This window comes from Prunus avium, chromosome 8 (genome assembly GCF_965620075.1).
Source record: "Prunus avium chromosome 8, drPruAviu1.hap1.1, whole genome shotgun sequence".
Classification (NCBI taxonomy): domain Eukaryota; kingdom Viridiplantae; phylum Streptophyta; class Magnoliopsida; order Rosales; family Rosaceae; genus Prunus; species Prunus avium.
Genome location: NC_142291.1, coordinates 35,058,912 through 35,076,528, shown reverse-complemented (window position 1 = coordinate 35,076,528; position 17,617 = coordinate 35,058,912). Strand labels below are relative to the sequence as shown.

Sequence of the window (17,617 nt, the reverse complement as noted above, 5' to 3'; positions counted from 1 at the left end):
GAAATATCAAAGAGTGGAATTAAAAAGTAACAAACACTAGGGTTTCGGAATCCACCCTAAACAATTCTACCAAAGTTCATGAATACTCAAGTGATGAACTCTAAATGTGTTGATGAAAATGTTCGCAATCAAGACCATGGGTCGTGGCTCAAGACGCATTGATTCTCTCTAATATACGTAAAGTGCATGGTTCGTGCTACAATACTTGTGCCCTCCCCATAACCGAACCTAGGTATGGTTCGTACTTCGATTCAATTACAAGGAGAACCCATTAAGTTCAAAGAGAATATGAACATCACAAGAATCCTAATAGCATGGTGTTTACATTAGGTATTCAAGAAACCAATTCACATGGATGATTCTTACTTCATCCATTTATTGCTTAGGATAACATGAAGATACACATAATCCCAACAATCTCAAGAAGCATGCTTTCAAATATGGCCAACCAAGGAAAAACACACATCAAGGATAGATTAATTTGGTGAATTGGATTCATCAACAATATCTAGAAATTCATACACTCAAGTATCAAAACAATAAGGTAATCATGTTTAGGGCTTCAACCTAAGCCCTAGCTATGGAGTTTAGTTGCTCATATTTATTCCAAATACAAACTCAAAATAAAATTAGAAAGAGTTTACAGATTTTGAGAAAATTGTGAAAGCTTCAAGGTCATCAATGGTGGAAGCTTTCTTCTCCACTTTGCTTGGCTGCACCTTGGCTTTCTCCTAGCTCCAAACTCTCCAAAATCTGCTCTCAATTGTATAGAATGATGAATTGAATTGCTTTCCACGTTCAAAGGCTCCCTCCATATCTGATTGCCAATTGCTTTTGCTCCTTTTCCCATCTTTTCCTACTCACACTTTTAATATAAAACTCATTCTTTCTCTAAAGCTTTTGCCCATTGTCCCCTTGCCATTATGAAGCATTGACTCACAAAGATGCCAAATACTTCAGAAAATATCTCTTTTACAAAGGTAATTCCTTGTTACCAAGAGTTATGGTAACAAGAAATTAAGATGACACAAAGGAGGTAAAAGCTGGCCAAATCCGGATTTCCAGAGCTGTGGTAACATGCTGGATTGGTTGGATAGGCAATACTTGTCCAATGGAGCTCAAATTTGGATATGTTGTAGTTAACATCCATTGGAACAAATCTCATGAAGATCATGACCTCATCCGAGCACCAGAGCATGTTGATCCCAGGCCAAGAAGTTCACCTACGAAAATGAACAAAAACAGAATTTATAACTAATAATGCACTTTTAGCTCATTTTCATTCCAACCAAGGTAAAATCTAAGAAAACACAAAAAGGAAGTAAAAAGCTATAAAATGTCAAGAACTAACTCAAAATAGTGGGTGAATAACATGAAAAATTATGTATAAAAATGAACCGAACAAACTTCCCAAACTTATCTTTTGCTAGTCCTCGAGCAAAACAGAAACTAAAACAAGACTCGAAACAAACTTTCCAAACACTTTCCAAAGAGAGAGCGACTCATGCAAACGACTCAAAAGTTTTCACAAGAAAAACTCAGTTTAGACATTATTCACAATGCGGCAAAGTTCAAAACACAACATGCTTAAGTGTAGTAGTGTGATGGCCAAATGGAACTCATTCTCCAATTTCAGTTTTCACACAACTTCAAAAATCATACCCAGCACAAATGTAACTTCAAATCTCACATAAGTTGTCCTCTCACAAATGAATCACTCGGAAGAGGGTTACAATGCATCACTCAATAATAGACATGAGAATAGAGTTAAACCATAAGGGACTTAACTCAAAATTAGCAAGCTGAAAAACATGCATGAATATGATCTCAAGAAGGATGCTAAACACTTAAAAGAAGAATGTGTGCAATTCAACCACATGACATCTAGGATCAATTTAGGTCTTTATTATAGGTTGTAATGGGGCTAAGGGTGTAAGGTGAGTAAGAAATGAAGGATAAGGATACAACAAAGTCCAAGGAACTCACAATGTAAGAGCATATAATCGTTGACTAAAAGACTTTGAAACATCACGCTTGAAATTTTCATTCTTTTATTATTTTTTGGGTGATCAAATAGACCACAAAGCCTTATACCTCCACTAATTATGATTCACACTCCTTCCTTCCATTTGAACAACCAAGAAACATGGAATTGAATTTGAAACCATTGCCACTTAACCACGACTTTTCTCTTTTCTTTCACCTTTTTTTTTTTTTTGAAAGTAATAACCCTTCCCAAACTTAGCATGAAAAACACATCTAAATTAAAGCTCACGAGTTCCTTAGAAAGGTAAATTCTTGTTTTTCAGGCTAAGGCTAGAAGTAATAACTGGTTACTTGAAAGAAAAGGCATACATATAGGCTCAAGGTGGTTAACAATGGAAAATCATGCTTAAGCATGCATAGGGTTAGCTTGAAAGGCACAAACGGTCCAAAGAGGGCCTTAATATCATTTCTCAAATGTCATGTAATCAAATTGCACAAGAATGAGTAACTTTTAAGTGCTCAACCAAATCAATGAATAATGAGATCAAACAACAACTCAGATGACAAGAAAAGTGGAATATGTGTATAACACTCATGAATTGAAGCACAAGGCTCAAAGCTCACATTATATGGTTATACAAGTCTAATTCATGCTTGATACAATTCTTTGGATCATGCAAGTCCCTAAACTGGAGAATTATGAAACAAATGGCAAGTGCGTAGAGGGTTTCAAACATATCATGCTAGAACGATGCCATTTAGTGAATAACAAATTTTTTAATTTTTTTTTTAATTTTTTTTTTTTTAGAGCATTTTCAATCAAGTCATTTAAACATTCATCACAATCTCATCATATATGTCCGGAAAGTGACTTGAAAACACAAAGACTCAAAACTGAAAAGAAAACAGAACAAATTAAAGCAAGAATTAAAGCGAAACGAAAAAGACTTGCTATCCCTTCCCAAACTTAGAAATAAACATTGTCCTCAATGTTAAAGAATTCAGGCATCAACAACGTTATAACAAGAATTAAAGGGAATAAAGCAAGGAAATACAAGAACAAACACGAAAAACAACTACAACACGGTTGCAAAAACAAAAACAAAAACGAAACCAAACAAAAACAAATAAAATAGTAAGCCCTAACAACAGTCTTACACATGCAGAAATCCAACCCAATGAAACGCACAAACCAAATGAAAGCCCAACCCAAACGAAAGCCCAAAAGCGAAGAAAGTAAATAAAACAAAGAAACCAAGTCAGAAGCACAAAGAGCGAGGACTCAGAAAAATAGAAAAAGTGGGCCCTGATGTCTCGGCACCTGTGAGTCACGGGATACAAAGTGAGAGACGTGTCGACAAGCAGAGGTCCCTCTCACGTCCCAAAGCCAGAATTATTGGCTTCATAGGAAGGCGTGACGACTTTCGTTTCTCAAAAGCGCTGAAAGGCGGAAATGCAATTAAAGGGGTTGGGGACCAGGTGAGGTGACCTAAGGGGATAGGCCGTAAAGGCCGCGCAAAACGCAGAAGCGCAGTGGCTAGGGTTACGTAAAAACTAACTCTATAAAAGAAGAAGAGAAAGAGTTGGGGAAGAACACACAAACTCAGAAACACACAAAAGAGAAAAGAAAGACAAAAGAAAGTAAGAGTTGAAATGGCATCTTCCTACCCATTCTCGTTGGATCTCAACCTAGCTCCACCGACTCAGACTCGGGGCCAAGCAGTGGCACCAGTGTGGATGCCCTACTTTGCCTCCGCACGGGGGCACGTGACAGTGAATGACTCAATATTGCTGGACAACGATGTTGCCCTTGGAGTTGCTAGAAATCTAGTGACTCCCAAGGATATACGGGTGCTGGGAGCAAGGGATGACAACCGGGTCGTGAGCGATGCTCTGGCACTAAGCGTGCAAAGCACCGCAACAGTCGCAAGTGTGGGTCATCGCCTACTTGCGAAGTCCCATGAGGTAGAGGTGCTGAGAGGTCAGTTGGCGGCGGAGCGAAGTATGGTGGAAGAATGCCAGAGTATTATTAAAAGCTTAAAAAGGGAAAGGGCAAGGATAGTGGAGGTGAATCGACACCAGCTGGAGGCGTTGCGGGAAGAGAACAAAAATCTCTCAAAGATGGTAAGTGTTTACGCCCATGACATGAGAAAGCAGCTGGAGGACCTGGACCAACCGGGTAAACGCAAGAAAATAGATCGCGAGAGTAGGTACGCTCAAGCTAAGAGTGCGATCTTTGGGAGCTCGAGTGATGAGCCCCAAGAGGCTGTGCGTGAAGCCCCAGAAGAGGATAGCCATAGGGCTAAACTCAAAGGTCCAATGGCTGAGACACCGAGCATTGTGAAAGAATAATTTCTAATGTATGAGTGGTGTGCCTGGTTGTCTTTGCCCTTTCCGTGTATTTGTTTTTTTTTATTTTTTATTTATTTTTTTAAAATTTCTCGTTTTCGGAAATAAAAGAAAAGAAAGTTGCAAAAGACAAAGAAGAAAAACAAAATGCACTTCCCAAACGTGAATAAAGGGAATGCGACAAACGAAAAAAGAAACAAAACACACTTCCCCAACTGAAATAAAACAAAAACGACAAACTAAAAAAAAAAATCAAAACACAATGCACCAGAAAACAGGGAGGAAAAGAAAGTAAAGTGAAAGTAGAAATGCTTCCCTTTTTAACCGGACGCAACCGCAAATTGCGCAGGAAATGCAAAGTGGTGTCGGCTCCCTTATGAGCATATGGCTATTTAAACCACTTCTCGGTTGAAAGAAGGAGCATCCTGGATTTCAACCTGCAAACTCAAGAAAAACCATCAAAAAGCCCAGACAGAAAAATCAATGGCATCCCCAGATATGCTTGTTGATGACCTTAACCTTGAGTTGTCCCTTGCACCACCAAATGCCCAGACACGAGCTCCTCCAAACCTTATCTTCCCAAACTCCTCATACCATCATGGTTCGGCCTCGAACTTCTCTGAGGTGGTGCCGCGTAGGGCAGTAATGCCGGAGGGCATGACTGTCAGCAGACTGACAGTTGCAGATCATCTGCATGTGGCGCAGAGGTCTGACCAGATGGCAGTGGACGAGTCCCACAATCTAACCGTGCTCAACGCGGTCTCGGCCACAAATTTGGGCATGCGCCTACTGGCAAGAACACGAGAGTGCGGGGCACTGAGTGAGGAGGTGGCGGCCCTGAAAGCTCTGGTGGCGGACCTGCAGAAGCGGCTCTACAGTGCCAACCAGCATGTAGAGATGCTGCAAAAAAGGAATGATGATCATGTAGAGCTGCTGCAGATTCTACAAACAAGAACAGATAGAGGCAATTAGCAGAAGCCTCAGGTGGCGCAGAATGCAACAATGAACGTGTGATTAGGAATTTTATGTATGCATTTTCAAGTTTATAAATGTAATCACATGTTATGAAATGGAATAAGCATTTGAGCCAAAGTTCAGAGTGTGCAATCATGAAGCAATCTACTTCCCAAACTTACTAACAAAATAGAAACACAAACAAATAAAAGAAAGAAAGAGTAAGAAAAACAAAGAGAAACAACAAGAAATTCGAAATTACCTTGGTTGGAAAATTGTAACCCTAACACAAAAATTAAATAAATAAAATTAAATAAAAGAAAGTTTGAGTCTAGAGAAACTCCACTTTGAAGCGATTAGGACGACAACAAACTTCTTCTATTCACCTTGGGTTGCCTCCCAAGAAGCGCTAAATTTAAAGTCTTTTGCCGGACTTTCAACATACCATGGTCACTTAGGGGGTTTTGGCTCAATCGCCTCCTTGTGCCGAACATGAAGTTTCTTCAAATCTCTTTGCCATCTAATCAACCCATTTCGTATTCTTTTCTTTTTATGCGCATGAGTAGATTTCAAAAGCAATTTTAAGCGCTTTTCAATACGTGGATTAGATGGAGGAGGCACATATTTAGGATCGGGTGGCCTTCTCATTTGAGTAGAAGGAATGACATTGAACATATGATTGGTACTTGGAACATGGATGCTCAGCTTGTCTTCCTCTAGTACTTCAAAAATAGAATAAGACATTAGATTAATTGAAGCACCTAAATCAATTAAAGGTTTCTCAAAAAATTTATCATCAATTATACAAGGAATTGTGAAACTTCCTGGATCTTGTAAATTGGGAGGAAGCTTCCTTTGCAAAACAGCAGAAATCTCTTCCGTTAATGCAACAGTTTCGTATTCCTTGAGCTTGTTTGCATCCAAGAGAGGAATGTTGATTTGCACCTGCTTGAAAGTTTCCAATATGTCCTTGGCATGTTGATTTTTCCTAGAACTCATCAACCTGTGAGGAAAAGGAGCATGTAAGATATCTTCATCAGTAGGTTCACGACATACCTTCTCCTTTCTTGCCCTTCTTGCAATTTCATGCTTTGGGATCCACTCAGGTGAAGATGCTGCTTGTTTATTTTCCTCTTTGTTGCTTTCATCCTTTTCTTTAGGCTCAGTCACTTGTTCAACCTGCATGTCATCAACATTGTGAATCAAATTTTTAGAACCATCAATTTCACCAATTACCTTACCAGTTCTCAAGGTAACTGCTTGAACATGCTCATGCCCGGTTGGTATCACTGTTTGGTTAGGCATCATCCCAACTTCCCTTTGACTCAAAGCTATAGCAATTTGCCCCACTTGATTTTCTAGATTGGCAATGGCCTTATCCATTTTCTGCATGTGAGTATCATTCCTCTGCATGTGAGTGTCATTCCTCTGCATGATGAAACTCTCTGTGTTTCTAACCATTGAAGCAACAATTTCTTCCAAAGTTGGTCCTTGAGGTGGTTGGTGAGATTGACTAAGTGGTGGTGGATTATAATATTGGGGTTGACCATAAGGTGGACAAGTATTATGTTGGCCTTGATATGGTTGATATGACACTTGTTGAAAATTTGGATTGTCGGTCCACCAGAAGTTTGAATGATTTCTCCACTCCGGATTGTATGTTTGTCGGAAATATTCATTCATAGGCAACTCATTATGAAATGAGCCAAAAACATTTGCTTCCTCCATCACAAATTTATTGGAGTATTCTTACATAGTAAGTTCCACAATTTCAGTTGCGGCTGCCATTGGAGATGGTGGAGATGACTCCTCGGATGTTCCTGTAAGAAAAAGAAACAAAAACAAATCAAGATAAAATGAAACAACAATCAATAAACAAAAATAAAACTAAGTACTCTAAACATACTCAAACAAAACAGATAAGCAACCGTGCCAGTTCCCCGGCAACGGCGCCAAAAATTGTTGCATTCCTAAGAGGACACAAATTAATGTGCAAACAACCAATTAAAAATACCCGCAAGTGCACGAATCTATCGAAGTATAGATTATGTAAGTACGGGGTCGATCCCACGAAGAACTTGTCGGCTTCCTATAAGTTCTAATTTGAGTACATAAAGAACACTTATTTAACACACCACAAATGCACAAATGAAATAGGGAAACTAGAAATGAGTAAAGAAGTGTAAAAGAAATGGAACAACACAAGAAAACTAGAGAAAAACACAAACAGCACTTTCTATCACCCTTTTATCACCATTTGGACAGATTCGTTTCTCTATTTTTCCAGTTTCGACCTCTGTCCAGTGTTTGACCTATAACTTTCCAACCGTATGTCCAAAATTTATGTTCTTTATACGGTTGGATTCAGAACAGAAAATGCAAGAACACAACGCGGACCAAAAGTCCAAAACAATTACGGAAACAAATAAAATTCAGTATCAAAGACACACCACGTATCAAACACACAACTCACACACACATTGGGGGGGGTTTTGATTTGTTTCAAGTGACCTATTTCTATTGCATGAAAGTAAATGGACTTTGAATTTAAATGAGAAAGGCAGAGATGAAATATCAAAGAGTGGAATTAAAAAGTAACAAACACTAGGGTTTCGGAATCCACCCTAAACAATTCTACCAAAGTTCATGAATACTCAAGTGATGAACTCTAAATGTGTTGATGAAAATGTTCGCAATCAAGACCATGGGTCGTGGCTCAAGACGCATTGATTCTCTCTAATATACGTAAAGTGCATGGTTCGTGCTACAATACTTGTGCCCTCCCCATAACCGAACCTAGGTATGGTTCGTACTTCGATTCAATTACAAGGAGAACCCATTAAGTTCAAAGAGAATATGAACATCACAAGAATCCTAATAGCATGGTGTTTACATTAGGTATTCAAGAAACCAATTCACATGGATGATTCTTACTTCATCCATTTATTGCTTAGGATAACATGAAGATACACATAATCCCAACAATCTCAAGAAGCATGCTTTCAAATATGGCCAACCAAGGAAAAACACACATCAAGGATAGATTAATTTGGTGAATTGGAATTCATCAACAATATCTAGAAATTCATACACTCAAGTATCAAAACAATAAGGTAATCATGTTTAGGGCTTCAACCTAAGCCCTAGCTATGGAGTTTAGTTGCTCATATTTATTCCAAATACAAACTCAAAATAAAATTAGAAAGAGTTTACAGATTTTGAGAAAATTGTGAAAGCTTCAAGGTCATCAATGGTGGAAGCTTTCTTCTCCACTTTGCTTGGCTGCACCTTGGCTTTCTCCTAGCTCCAAACTCTCCAAAATCTGCTCTCAATTGTGTAGAATGATGAATTGAATTGCTTTCCACGTTCAAAGGCTCCCTCCATATCTGATTGCCAATTGCTTTTGCTCCTTTTCCCATCTTTTCCTACTCACACTTTTAATATAAAACTCATTCTTTCTCTAAAGCTTTTGCCCATTGTCCCCTTGCCATTATGAAGCATTGACTCACAAAGATGCCAAATACTTCAGAAAATATCTCTTTTACAAAGGTAATTCCTTGTTACCAAGAGTTATGGTAACAAGAAATTAAGATGACACAAAGGAGGTAAAAGCTGGCCAAATCCGGATTTCCAGAGCTGTGGTAACATGCTGGATTGGTTGGATAGGCAATACTTGTCCAATGGAGCTCAAATTTGGATATGTTGTAGTTAACATCCATTGGAACAAATCTCATGAAGATCATGACCTCATCCGAGCACCAGAGCATGTTGATCCCAGGCCAAGAAGTTCACCTACGAAAATGAACAAAAACAGAATTTATAACTAATAATGCACTTTTAGCTCATTTTCATTCCAACCAAGGTAAAATCTAAGAAAACACAAAAAGGAAGTAAAAAGCTATAAAATGTCAAGAACTAACTCAAAATAGTGGGTGAATAACATGAAAAATTATGTATAAAAATGAACCGAACAAAGGGTGAGGCCAGATGAGGATTTCGACTCCAATATACCGCTGGATGAGTCGTCGTGGAGCTCTGTCGAACTCTGCGAGACACTTCAGGTAGCATTCTGTCCTTGTTGAAGTTTAAATTCTGTCATGATCATCACCAAATTCACATCAAATCCTATGGCCTTTGTGAATTCAAAGTAACTTTGAATGCTGCTCTTCTTATATCTAATTCTAACAGCTGCAAAGCAAAGCCATGCAGAACTATAATGATCTATGCTAGAACATTACTTAAGCTCCATATTTTTTTTATGGTATGTACATTATATATAATCCATGTGACTGATTAACCTACCTTTTACAAAAGATTTGGTACCCTTTATCGAAAATTTTAGCTGAGAAGGCGGCATGGGATTTCTGCAAAGAAAATGGGATTGATTTGGTAACTGTTCTGCCCTCGTTCGTGATCGGACCTTGTCTGCCACCAGATTTATGTTCTACTGCATCAGACGTACTTGGCCTGCTTAAAGGTACTCATTCTTGGTTTAACTACTAATTTTGTTTATACGATTGTTAAGCGCCAATTTGTTTGAACAATTAAGCAGGGGAAACAGAGAAGTTCAAGTGGCATGGAAGGATGGGATATGTTCACATTGATGATGTTGCACTTTGCCACATCTCAGTTTATGAGCATGAAAGTTCTCATGGTCGATACCTTTGCAGCTCAACAGTTTTGGACAACAAGGAGTTGGCTTCCTTGTTATCCAAAATATCCCTCCTTACCTATCCCCAAAAGGTTTTATTTTTTTTCCCCAGATATAAGTAGTAAAAACAACAAATAGATAGCTAGCTAGTCTACATGGGAATTAAATTAAGTAAAAGATTCAAAATAAATTTCTGGAAAACAGAAGATTACTAACTGTTATTAAGTTTAAATTGTCTATGGGAATTTTCAGGTTTGAGCAACTAGGCAGGCCAAGGTATGATTTGAACACCTCAAAGTTGAAGAGTCTAGGGTTCAAGTTCAAGACTATCCAAGAGATGTTTGATGATTGTATTGCCTCTTTGGTTGAGCAAGGTCATCTTACTCAATCAGTCTAGTTATGCTCTCTCAAATATCGTGTTTCGACAAAGTTCAAATTCATGTTATCAATACTTTATCAATAAAGTTTTGAGAATTTTCTCACCTCTAGTCGATTCCAAATTGTGCGTAGCACTTACTATCTTGAGAATTTTCTCACTTCATGTAGATGAAGAGATTCCAAGTTTGAATTCCAAAAATAAGTAGAAAATAAAAACTTGGTTTTGACAATTTTTTTTTTCTCTCTTTGATTTTGGGCTTTAGTTTGTTTATGTATTTTGAGCCAAAATGTTGTAGGGTCCATTTCTTTAATGAAGTTACCTCTGCAAAATTTTAGAAAAATTAAATGAAAAAAATAGTTACGCCACCAAGTGCTGTTGAGAGAATTCATGTAGGTATCTCATCCTTTGTTTAGAAAGTAACAATAATGGGGTATTATAAAACTGTCCAAGAGTTGTGAATATATATAGCAAAAATAAGAATATAGAAAACAAGTGGCTTCTATATAAACCACACATTAGTCTCAAATCAATCAGATTACTTTTGACAAAATTCTCAATAAGACAATCCGTAAATTCAGTAAAGAGTAAAACGATAAGAATTGAATCTTTTCATAAATAAAAAATATTTCAAAGGTCAGATCGAATACTTGAACGTGGTCGACAAGCTTTTTTTTTTTTTTTTTGGTCGAAATCATATCTCATTTCATTAAACGCCAAATAGGCAAGTGTACAAAGCACAATCCAATGGCACAATAATAGAACCGTAACACAACCGGGACAGAACATCTAAACTCAAACCAAGTCTAGAATAGAGTTCACACTGTTGAGAGTATTTGTCCCACATTGAAAAGTTAAGGGACCAAGCCTGGGTTTATAAGGAGTTGGGTTACTCCCCCCATTGCCAATTGGTTTTGGGGTGGAACCTCAACTTCCTTCACACACACCCAGTACAATAACATAAACAAACTCAAAATAATACAACACACATAATGCAGTGGCCCACCCCAAATATAATCAGAGCCCAAAAATAAGCATACAGCCCAGTTCATACCCAAAACTAGAATTTTGGCAAACCCTAGCCTAAGCACGCAAAAGCCGCCAAAAATAAGCATACAACCGTGGTCGACAAGCTTGAGTGGTGAGAATAAATTTTGTGGAACACGAATTCGAATAATAAGGATGGTTGTCAACTGTTTACCTCTTAATATATATGATGCTTACAATGCACGGTTCAATCATCTCAGTAGAGTAAATTCCTTACTTTCTACCATTACTTAAGGAGTTCATTTCCACACTCTTTGTTCAAATGTCTTCCTACCCCAAAATAATTTGGATTTGAATACTGCTCTCCAAGAGCAAATATTGTTCGCGGTGAGATCAGACAGTGGTGCTGTCAATGACTCTCTAATTGCTAGCATGTAGTATGTTGCATCAATTACCAATTTGGGACAACTACTGCTGGCCAGATCCCAAGAATTTCAAGCACTTAGATCTTAAGTCATAACACTGCGAAGAATGCTTGGTGATGCTGATCAACAAATCTGAAGAAAATACATATGAGGAACACAAAAATTCTCCTACAGATGCCTAAATTATGAGGCACTAAACATCTGCTGCAATCTTAATTATGTAATTTTTCTCCTTTGTAATATAGAACTGCAAGTTCCAATTCTCCATAATAATATGAATATAGTATCCACTGAATCTTTAAATCATATGAACTTCTGGTTCATTTTTGAAATAACATGAGTAACTAAGAAACTTCAGGTTCTTTGTAAACTTGATCTTATAATTTCTTAATCATGATATCAAAAATATAAAACTTCATATTCTTGTCTACAGAACTTTGGGTTCTTGCAAATTTATCTCATATATATAGAACTTCAAGTTCCATGAATTAAATTCCAAATAAACACACATAACCAATGAACTTCAGGTTCATGATATTCCTGAAAACTTAGTTTCATATATTCGAAGCTTCAGGTTCGAACATGTGGATTCAATAATGAATTAATAATTGTGCTTTGAACTCCATAATTACATTTATGTAAATGTTCTCAAAACTTCTGGTTTTGGATTACACATAATTAAACATCATAACTGAAATGTTTGAACTTCATGTCATATTTTGAATTTATGATCCATACATGATCCATACATATAAAATACTGAAATGAAATAAATAAAATACAATAATAAAAGTAAGACAATAATTAAATTGATGTAAAATAAATAGTTAAAACTTTTGGTTTATCATTTATTGCTCTTTTATGAGTTTAAGGAATGTAGTAACGGTTCACCTAAAATGGTTACTATTCATGTATAATACATTTGCCAGTCTATTTACTATTCATGTGTACGACACTATTACATTATCAAGAAGCTTCAAGTCCTGGTTTATATGTCAAGGATCTTCAGGTCCAATTACTTTTTAGCAAATATAGTTCCGGAGAGACTGTCATCTCTCATATTATTATCATTATCATCATTAAGAATCTTATGATGAGGATCAAAGAACTTTTGGTTCTGATATGTGTATGCTGTAAAACTCATCATAACGCACAATTAATTCATAAAATAAATTGCTATAAATTGCTTCTAAATAAATTGTTGGTATGGACAATAAACCCGCATCATATTTTAAATAAAGGCAAATGTGCTTGTATGAGTACTAATTCTATTTTATACTTTAAATAAAAATAAATAAATGTGGGGATAAAACCACCACTTAATAGAAAAAAATCTTCTTGCCTTTTTTCATGAATTTAGGGATTGATGGCCTTTATTATATACTGAGGATCAAGATCTTCGGTCTCAACCTCCCCCCATTTTTGTGTGTGTGTTTTTTTTAATAGCTCCATCATTAAAAAAAAAAATTCCATGGAGTGTAACCAATCCTTTCATATGAATGTCAGTCATAAATATATATAATAAAAAATGGACAGGAGTAAACGTGGTTCTAGTTTTATATATACTAGCCTCTCTGCACACGCTTCCGCGTGTGCGAGAGGCTTTTTTTTAATCACGCGCGCTACGCGCGACTTACAAAGTTTCGTATTAATTTTTTTGCAATTGTATTTTGCTAGATGCCTATATCAACAATTTTAATTTTTTATTGCCTGTATTTTTCTAGATGCCCCTCTCAACAATTCACAGGCCATAAAACAGAGAAAAAAAATACATTGAGACGGGCATCAAGAAAAATAAGGGCGATAAAAAATTAAAATTGTTGATATAGGCATCTAGCAAAATACAATTGCAAAAAAATTAAAACGAAACTTTGTAAGTCGCGCGTAGCGCGCGTGATTAAAAAAAAGCCTCTCGCACACGCGGAAGCGTGTGTAGAGAGGCTAGTCTAATGAGCTTTATGAGTTAGGGGGATTCTTTGTGTTCTTTTTTTTGAATTTTCTGTTTGGTGGAATTAAAAATTTTCCTTGTTTTTTCCCATAATTTGAAATACCTTTTATTAGCTTGGGTAAAAAGCATTTTCCTGGTTTTAATTTTTAGTTTGATTTGTCCTTAAAAATTCTTTTTTTCAATGATTTGTCCTTCAATTTGTTCAAAAACAATTTTACAACTCTCTTACCACATGTAAAAAATTAAATAATAAAAAAGTCAGTTTTAAAAAAAGAAAAATGTCTATTTTTTTTTTCATAGATAAAACTTCAATTTTTTTAAACACAAAAAAATGACCTAAAAAAACACTCAGTAGAAAGATCACATTTTTAGAAAGAAAAAAGACTTCCTTCAAAAGGAAGTTAATTAATTGTATTTTTTTAAACTACTAAATAAAGTTAAAGAGCATTTTCAGTAACAACTAAAAATATTTATAAAAAAACACAAATAATCATATTCGAAGGGAAGTTCGTAGTTTTATTTATATCCCTTACTGCCTTTGGAGTTTGATTATTTCAAAGAAAAAAAAAATCCTAAAATTCAGGCATACCAAATTTTCGATTTAAACCAATGTCTCTCCTTACTCCCTTTTGAGTCTTTCAAAAATCAAAAAATAAAACTAACGTTTTTACTTATTTAAATTTTAAGTTTTATTTGAATGTCCCGTTAGAATCTTTATAAAAAAAAACGTTTTTTCTTAATTAATTTTTAACAAGGTGGTAAGAAGTTTGTAAAAAATTTGGATAAATTAAAGGAAACATTAAAATCAATATATTTAATAAGGGTAAATTTGGAAAACAAATGATAGCTTGTTTAATGCATTAATTACATTCTTTTAAGTGTAAAGAAAGGGACACATGTCATGAGGTAAGGGGAGAAGGTCCAAAGGAGAAGGTTGGAGAGAAGGTTGCTAGCATTTCCCAAAACTTAATATGAAGCAAGATATTAAGAATACTAAAACAATCCATCAAAACAATAGACTTATGTTTCGGAATAAGTCTATTGCAGTGTGTCATTATGGATGTGTTATTATCAGCTGCAGAAAAAGGCAATTATGTCACTCGAAACAAAAAACAAAAAAACAAAGGTATGAATGAGGTACCTTTGGACTTGTCCACGAAGAAGAGCGACTTTGGTTCACTGCTCGCAGAAGTCATGATCGGTGCTTATGCTGACTCACCATGATGCTTCCCTTTTGTTCTGCTTTCATGTTACTCTTGAACTCCCTCCAACTCTGATCCTCATTTTGCTTTTAATTCCTGTATAAAAAATAATCCCGTGAGGAAAAAAGAAGAAGAAAAAATCAAAGTATAATCTTATTCGTAACATAAAAAATAGAAGTTGATGCCTGAACTGGACACTTTACATCAATATGAAACTGAATCTGGATCTAAAATGACCTGGACACTTAACAAAAAATAAACATAAAGAAAGAAGAAACTAATAGTGATAGTGTAAACAAATAACAAATGTAAACCAACACCCAATTCCAGTCAGAAACAACCCACCTGCGTCTTCCAGAAAGACAAAAATAGAAATCATGGATTCTCACTAACACATGAACGTAGAGAAATAAAGCCATGGCTTTGTTAGGCACTTTTAGAGGCCCAAATTATCAGCAGAAAACAGAACACCTAGTTATAGTAGAGCCAATATTAAAAAGTCTAATTTTGGGGGAAAAAATGGATTGTATAATAATGGACAACTTTTGAGAGAACCCAAAAGGTAAAAAAAATCATCTTCCAACTAAACTAATGTATGCTGATTGGAAACTTAAAATACAAAATATAACGAAATAAAGAATCATTAACCTTAAATATAGTTTCCTTTGCTTCTTATGGAACCCTTATGCGTCATAAAGAGAGAGGTGAGAGGCGATTCCATCTGTTGAGATAAAATTCCAAAAACTTTTTAATTTCATAAGTCAAACACATAAATAATTACAAACACGAACATAAACATAAACACAGACCTAGACCATAGCCAAGTTTCAGTCAATCAAACATAAATTAGGGATAGCTTTGTGTGTGAGAGAGATTTGTACCATTTACAGAATTGATACTCTGCAGATTGAAGATTATTAAACAGAAAGCATGGAACCGGAATCATTGAAGCAATTCTGGACTTCGAGTTCTTGAACTAATGACTGGACCCCGAAAAGTGAAGAAGAAGAAGATGAAAGCATAAAAAAACTGAAAGGAACTGCTGCCTTATACAGATTAAAACTAAAGAGAAAGAGAAATGGTTATCAGATAACTAAAACTAAAAATTGTTTTTTTTTTTCAATTGATCCCTTTTCTCAGAAACTATACAATAATATAAAGGCGGCTAAAAACATAATACTGGAGTAACAAAAACTGGAAGAAAAATAAAACCCATTTTCAACCTTTTCTAGCATAATTGAGGTGCAATATTAATTATAAGTTCCCAAAACAGCCTCCACAACATTCAATGTTAATTCCCTTTCTTCTCTCCAGATTTTTCCAGCCAAAAAGAAAACTGAAGGCAAATGTATGTAAATTTGTAAAATTCACCTGCTCAATATTGACACTGAACGGTCCTTTTGATTGGCATTCAGGGCAAGAACCAACTTTAACTTCTGAATAAGAGTTCTGAAAGAATGGCCCCAAGATTGCCCCACATTTATTGCAATCGTACTTGTTGCAATTGGGGAAAGACCCTAAAGCGTCGGGTCACAATGCCTCCAATACGAATCATGGTATTCAAATGGATCTGCCTGCACACCATAAGAGCAGGATGACATTTTCACCTCAAAGGAAAAAGGTAGGAAAGATGTAGCAACAAAAGAAGAAAAAAAAATCTCCACAATACCGAATGTTGCGAATCTGATCGTAAACAGGTAAGTTGGTTATCCTAACGTAGATCTTTTGATGGATACGTTTGTAATTGGGGTGTAAACTAAACACCACATTCTTGGCAACATCTTCCATGACTTCCAGGACAGGCTGAGGAGCATCAGCCAACCAAATGGCAATATTGGGATGAGTACCGATGAATTGCTTGTAATCAATCTCCAGACTACACTTATTGGCTACAAAATGCAACAGTGAATTGATTCAAAATTCAAATTAAAGATCCGAGGCATTATGTAGCTTGCAGCTTGCTGCTTGCACAACACATTGAGATAAAAAGCACAAATGGCCAATGTACAGTTAACAGAGCATAAGAGCCGGTTAAATAAAGCTAAGCCCTTACCTAATACCATCTCATTAATGAGGCGCACATATTCAATGTCAGAAGAACCCTTCTTCACAAAGGTGAGCAGAAATTCTTTGAACTTCTTGGCTATAAATCTTCGCACTTCATCTCTAGTAACCCACTTCCTGAGTGTTCCCTGAACACGATACATCTCAAACTTGGCTTCTTAGTCATCATCATCCTGCACATGAAATTCATGTAAAATGAGAAAAGCTTGAAGAAATTTACTCAAGAAATTCATGTAAAAGGTCATCCAAGTCAGAAGCATGATTTGTATAACTAAACCTCATAGCCATCATCATCAGTCTGGTCAGTCATTGGGACATCCTCTCTGGAGTTTCCGTGCTGTGATCTTCTCGGTGAACTCTGCATTCCATCATTATCGTCGCAGCTTCTTGGAGGCCTGAAATCAGCCCTCACCCTTTTTGAAGGCCTGTAGCTGTCATCATCAGTATCTGCAACCAAAATGGCAACAAAATCAACATACACTGCAACATCTTACAAATACTGAAAATTGTTAGTAAAGTCAAAGACAAAACATAGACATCCCTAAATGGCTTGTCTACCACCTTGTTACTTTTCCTTGTTTTCATATTCCTTGTTTTAGGGATGGAAACTCTCCATGTTTCCCTCCATGTCTTGTGCATTGTTTGTAACTAATAATCACCTTGTATACTTGTATA

The 17,617-nt window shown here is 36.2% G+C and overlaps 1 protein-coding gene and 1 long non-coding RNA gene across 4 annotated transcripts; one reads left to right on the top strand and one right to left on the bottom strand.

The window, feature by feature from the left end:
* The first annotated feature begins 9,262 nt into the window (after nucleotides 1–9,262).
* On the top strand, nucleotides 9,263–10,449 carry LOC110746279 (uncharacterized). The gene is made up of 3 exons (XR_015826175.1): nucleotides 9,263–9,350; nucleotides 9,604–9,766; nucleotides 9,842–10,449. It is a non-coding gene; the product is annotated as an uncharacterized LOC110746279 (long non-coding RNA).
* A 3,742-nt stretch (nucleotides 10,450–14,191) lies between these two features.
* Nucleotides 14,192–17,416, bottom strand: LOC110756062 (DNA replication licensing factor MCM2-like). 3 transcript variants are annotated; one of them, XM_088245547.1, is made up of 7 exons: nucleotides 17,220–17,414; nucleotides 16,932–17,115; nucleotides 16,548–16,767; nucleotides 16,250–16,452; nucleotides 15,760–15,861; nucleotides 15,527–15,599; nucleotides 14,192–14,974 (listed from the first exon to the last, which is right to left on the bottom strand). In XM_088245547.1, exons 2-4 carry the CDS (start codon nucleotides 17,083–17,085, stop codon nucleotides 16,359–16,361), a joined length of 468 nt encoding a protein of 155 aa, XP_088101673.1. In that variant the 5' UTR covers nucleotides 17,086–17,115; nucleotides 17,220–17,414; the 3' UTR covers nucleotides 14,192–14,974; nucleotides 15,527–15,599; nucleotides 15,760–15,861; nucleotides 16,250–16,358. The 3 variants fall into 3 exon arrangements, 2 of the variants coding, with proteins under 2 accessions (XP_088101673.1, XP_088101672.1); XR_015826320.1 differs by lacking the exon at nucleotides 15,760–15,861 and having other exon boundaries at nucleotides 14,196–14,974; nucleotides 16,939–17,115; nucleotides 17,220–17,416; XM_088245546.1 differs by lacking the exon at nucleotides 15,760–15,861 and having other exon boundaries at nucleotides 14,199–14,974.
* Nucleotides 17,417–17,617: the final 201 nt, after the last annotated feature.

Excerpts from the sequence above, each read along its gene's own strand:
- LOC110756062 (XM_088245547.1), bottom strand. The coding sequence starts at position 17,085 with ATGTATCGTGTTCAGGGAACACTCAGGAAGTGGGTTACTAGAGATGAA. Across the intron at positions 16,768-16,931 it reads CATTAATGAGATGGTATTAG|CCAATAAGTGTAGTCTGGAG; the intron begins GTAAGGGCTTAG and ends TGCATTTTGTAG. Across the intron at positions 16,453-16,547 it reads GATCAGATTCGCAACATTCG|GCAGATCCATTTGAATACCA; the intron begins GTATTGTGGAGA and ends TATGGTGTGCAG.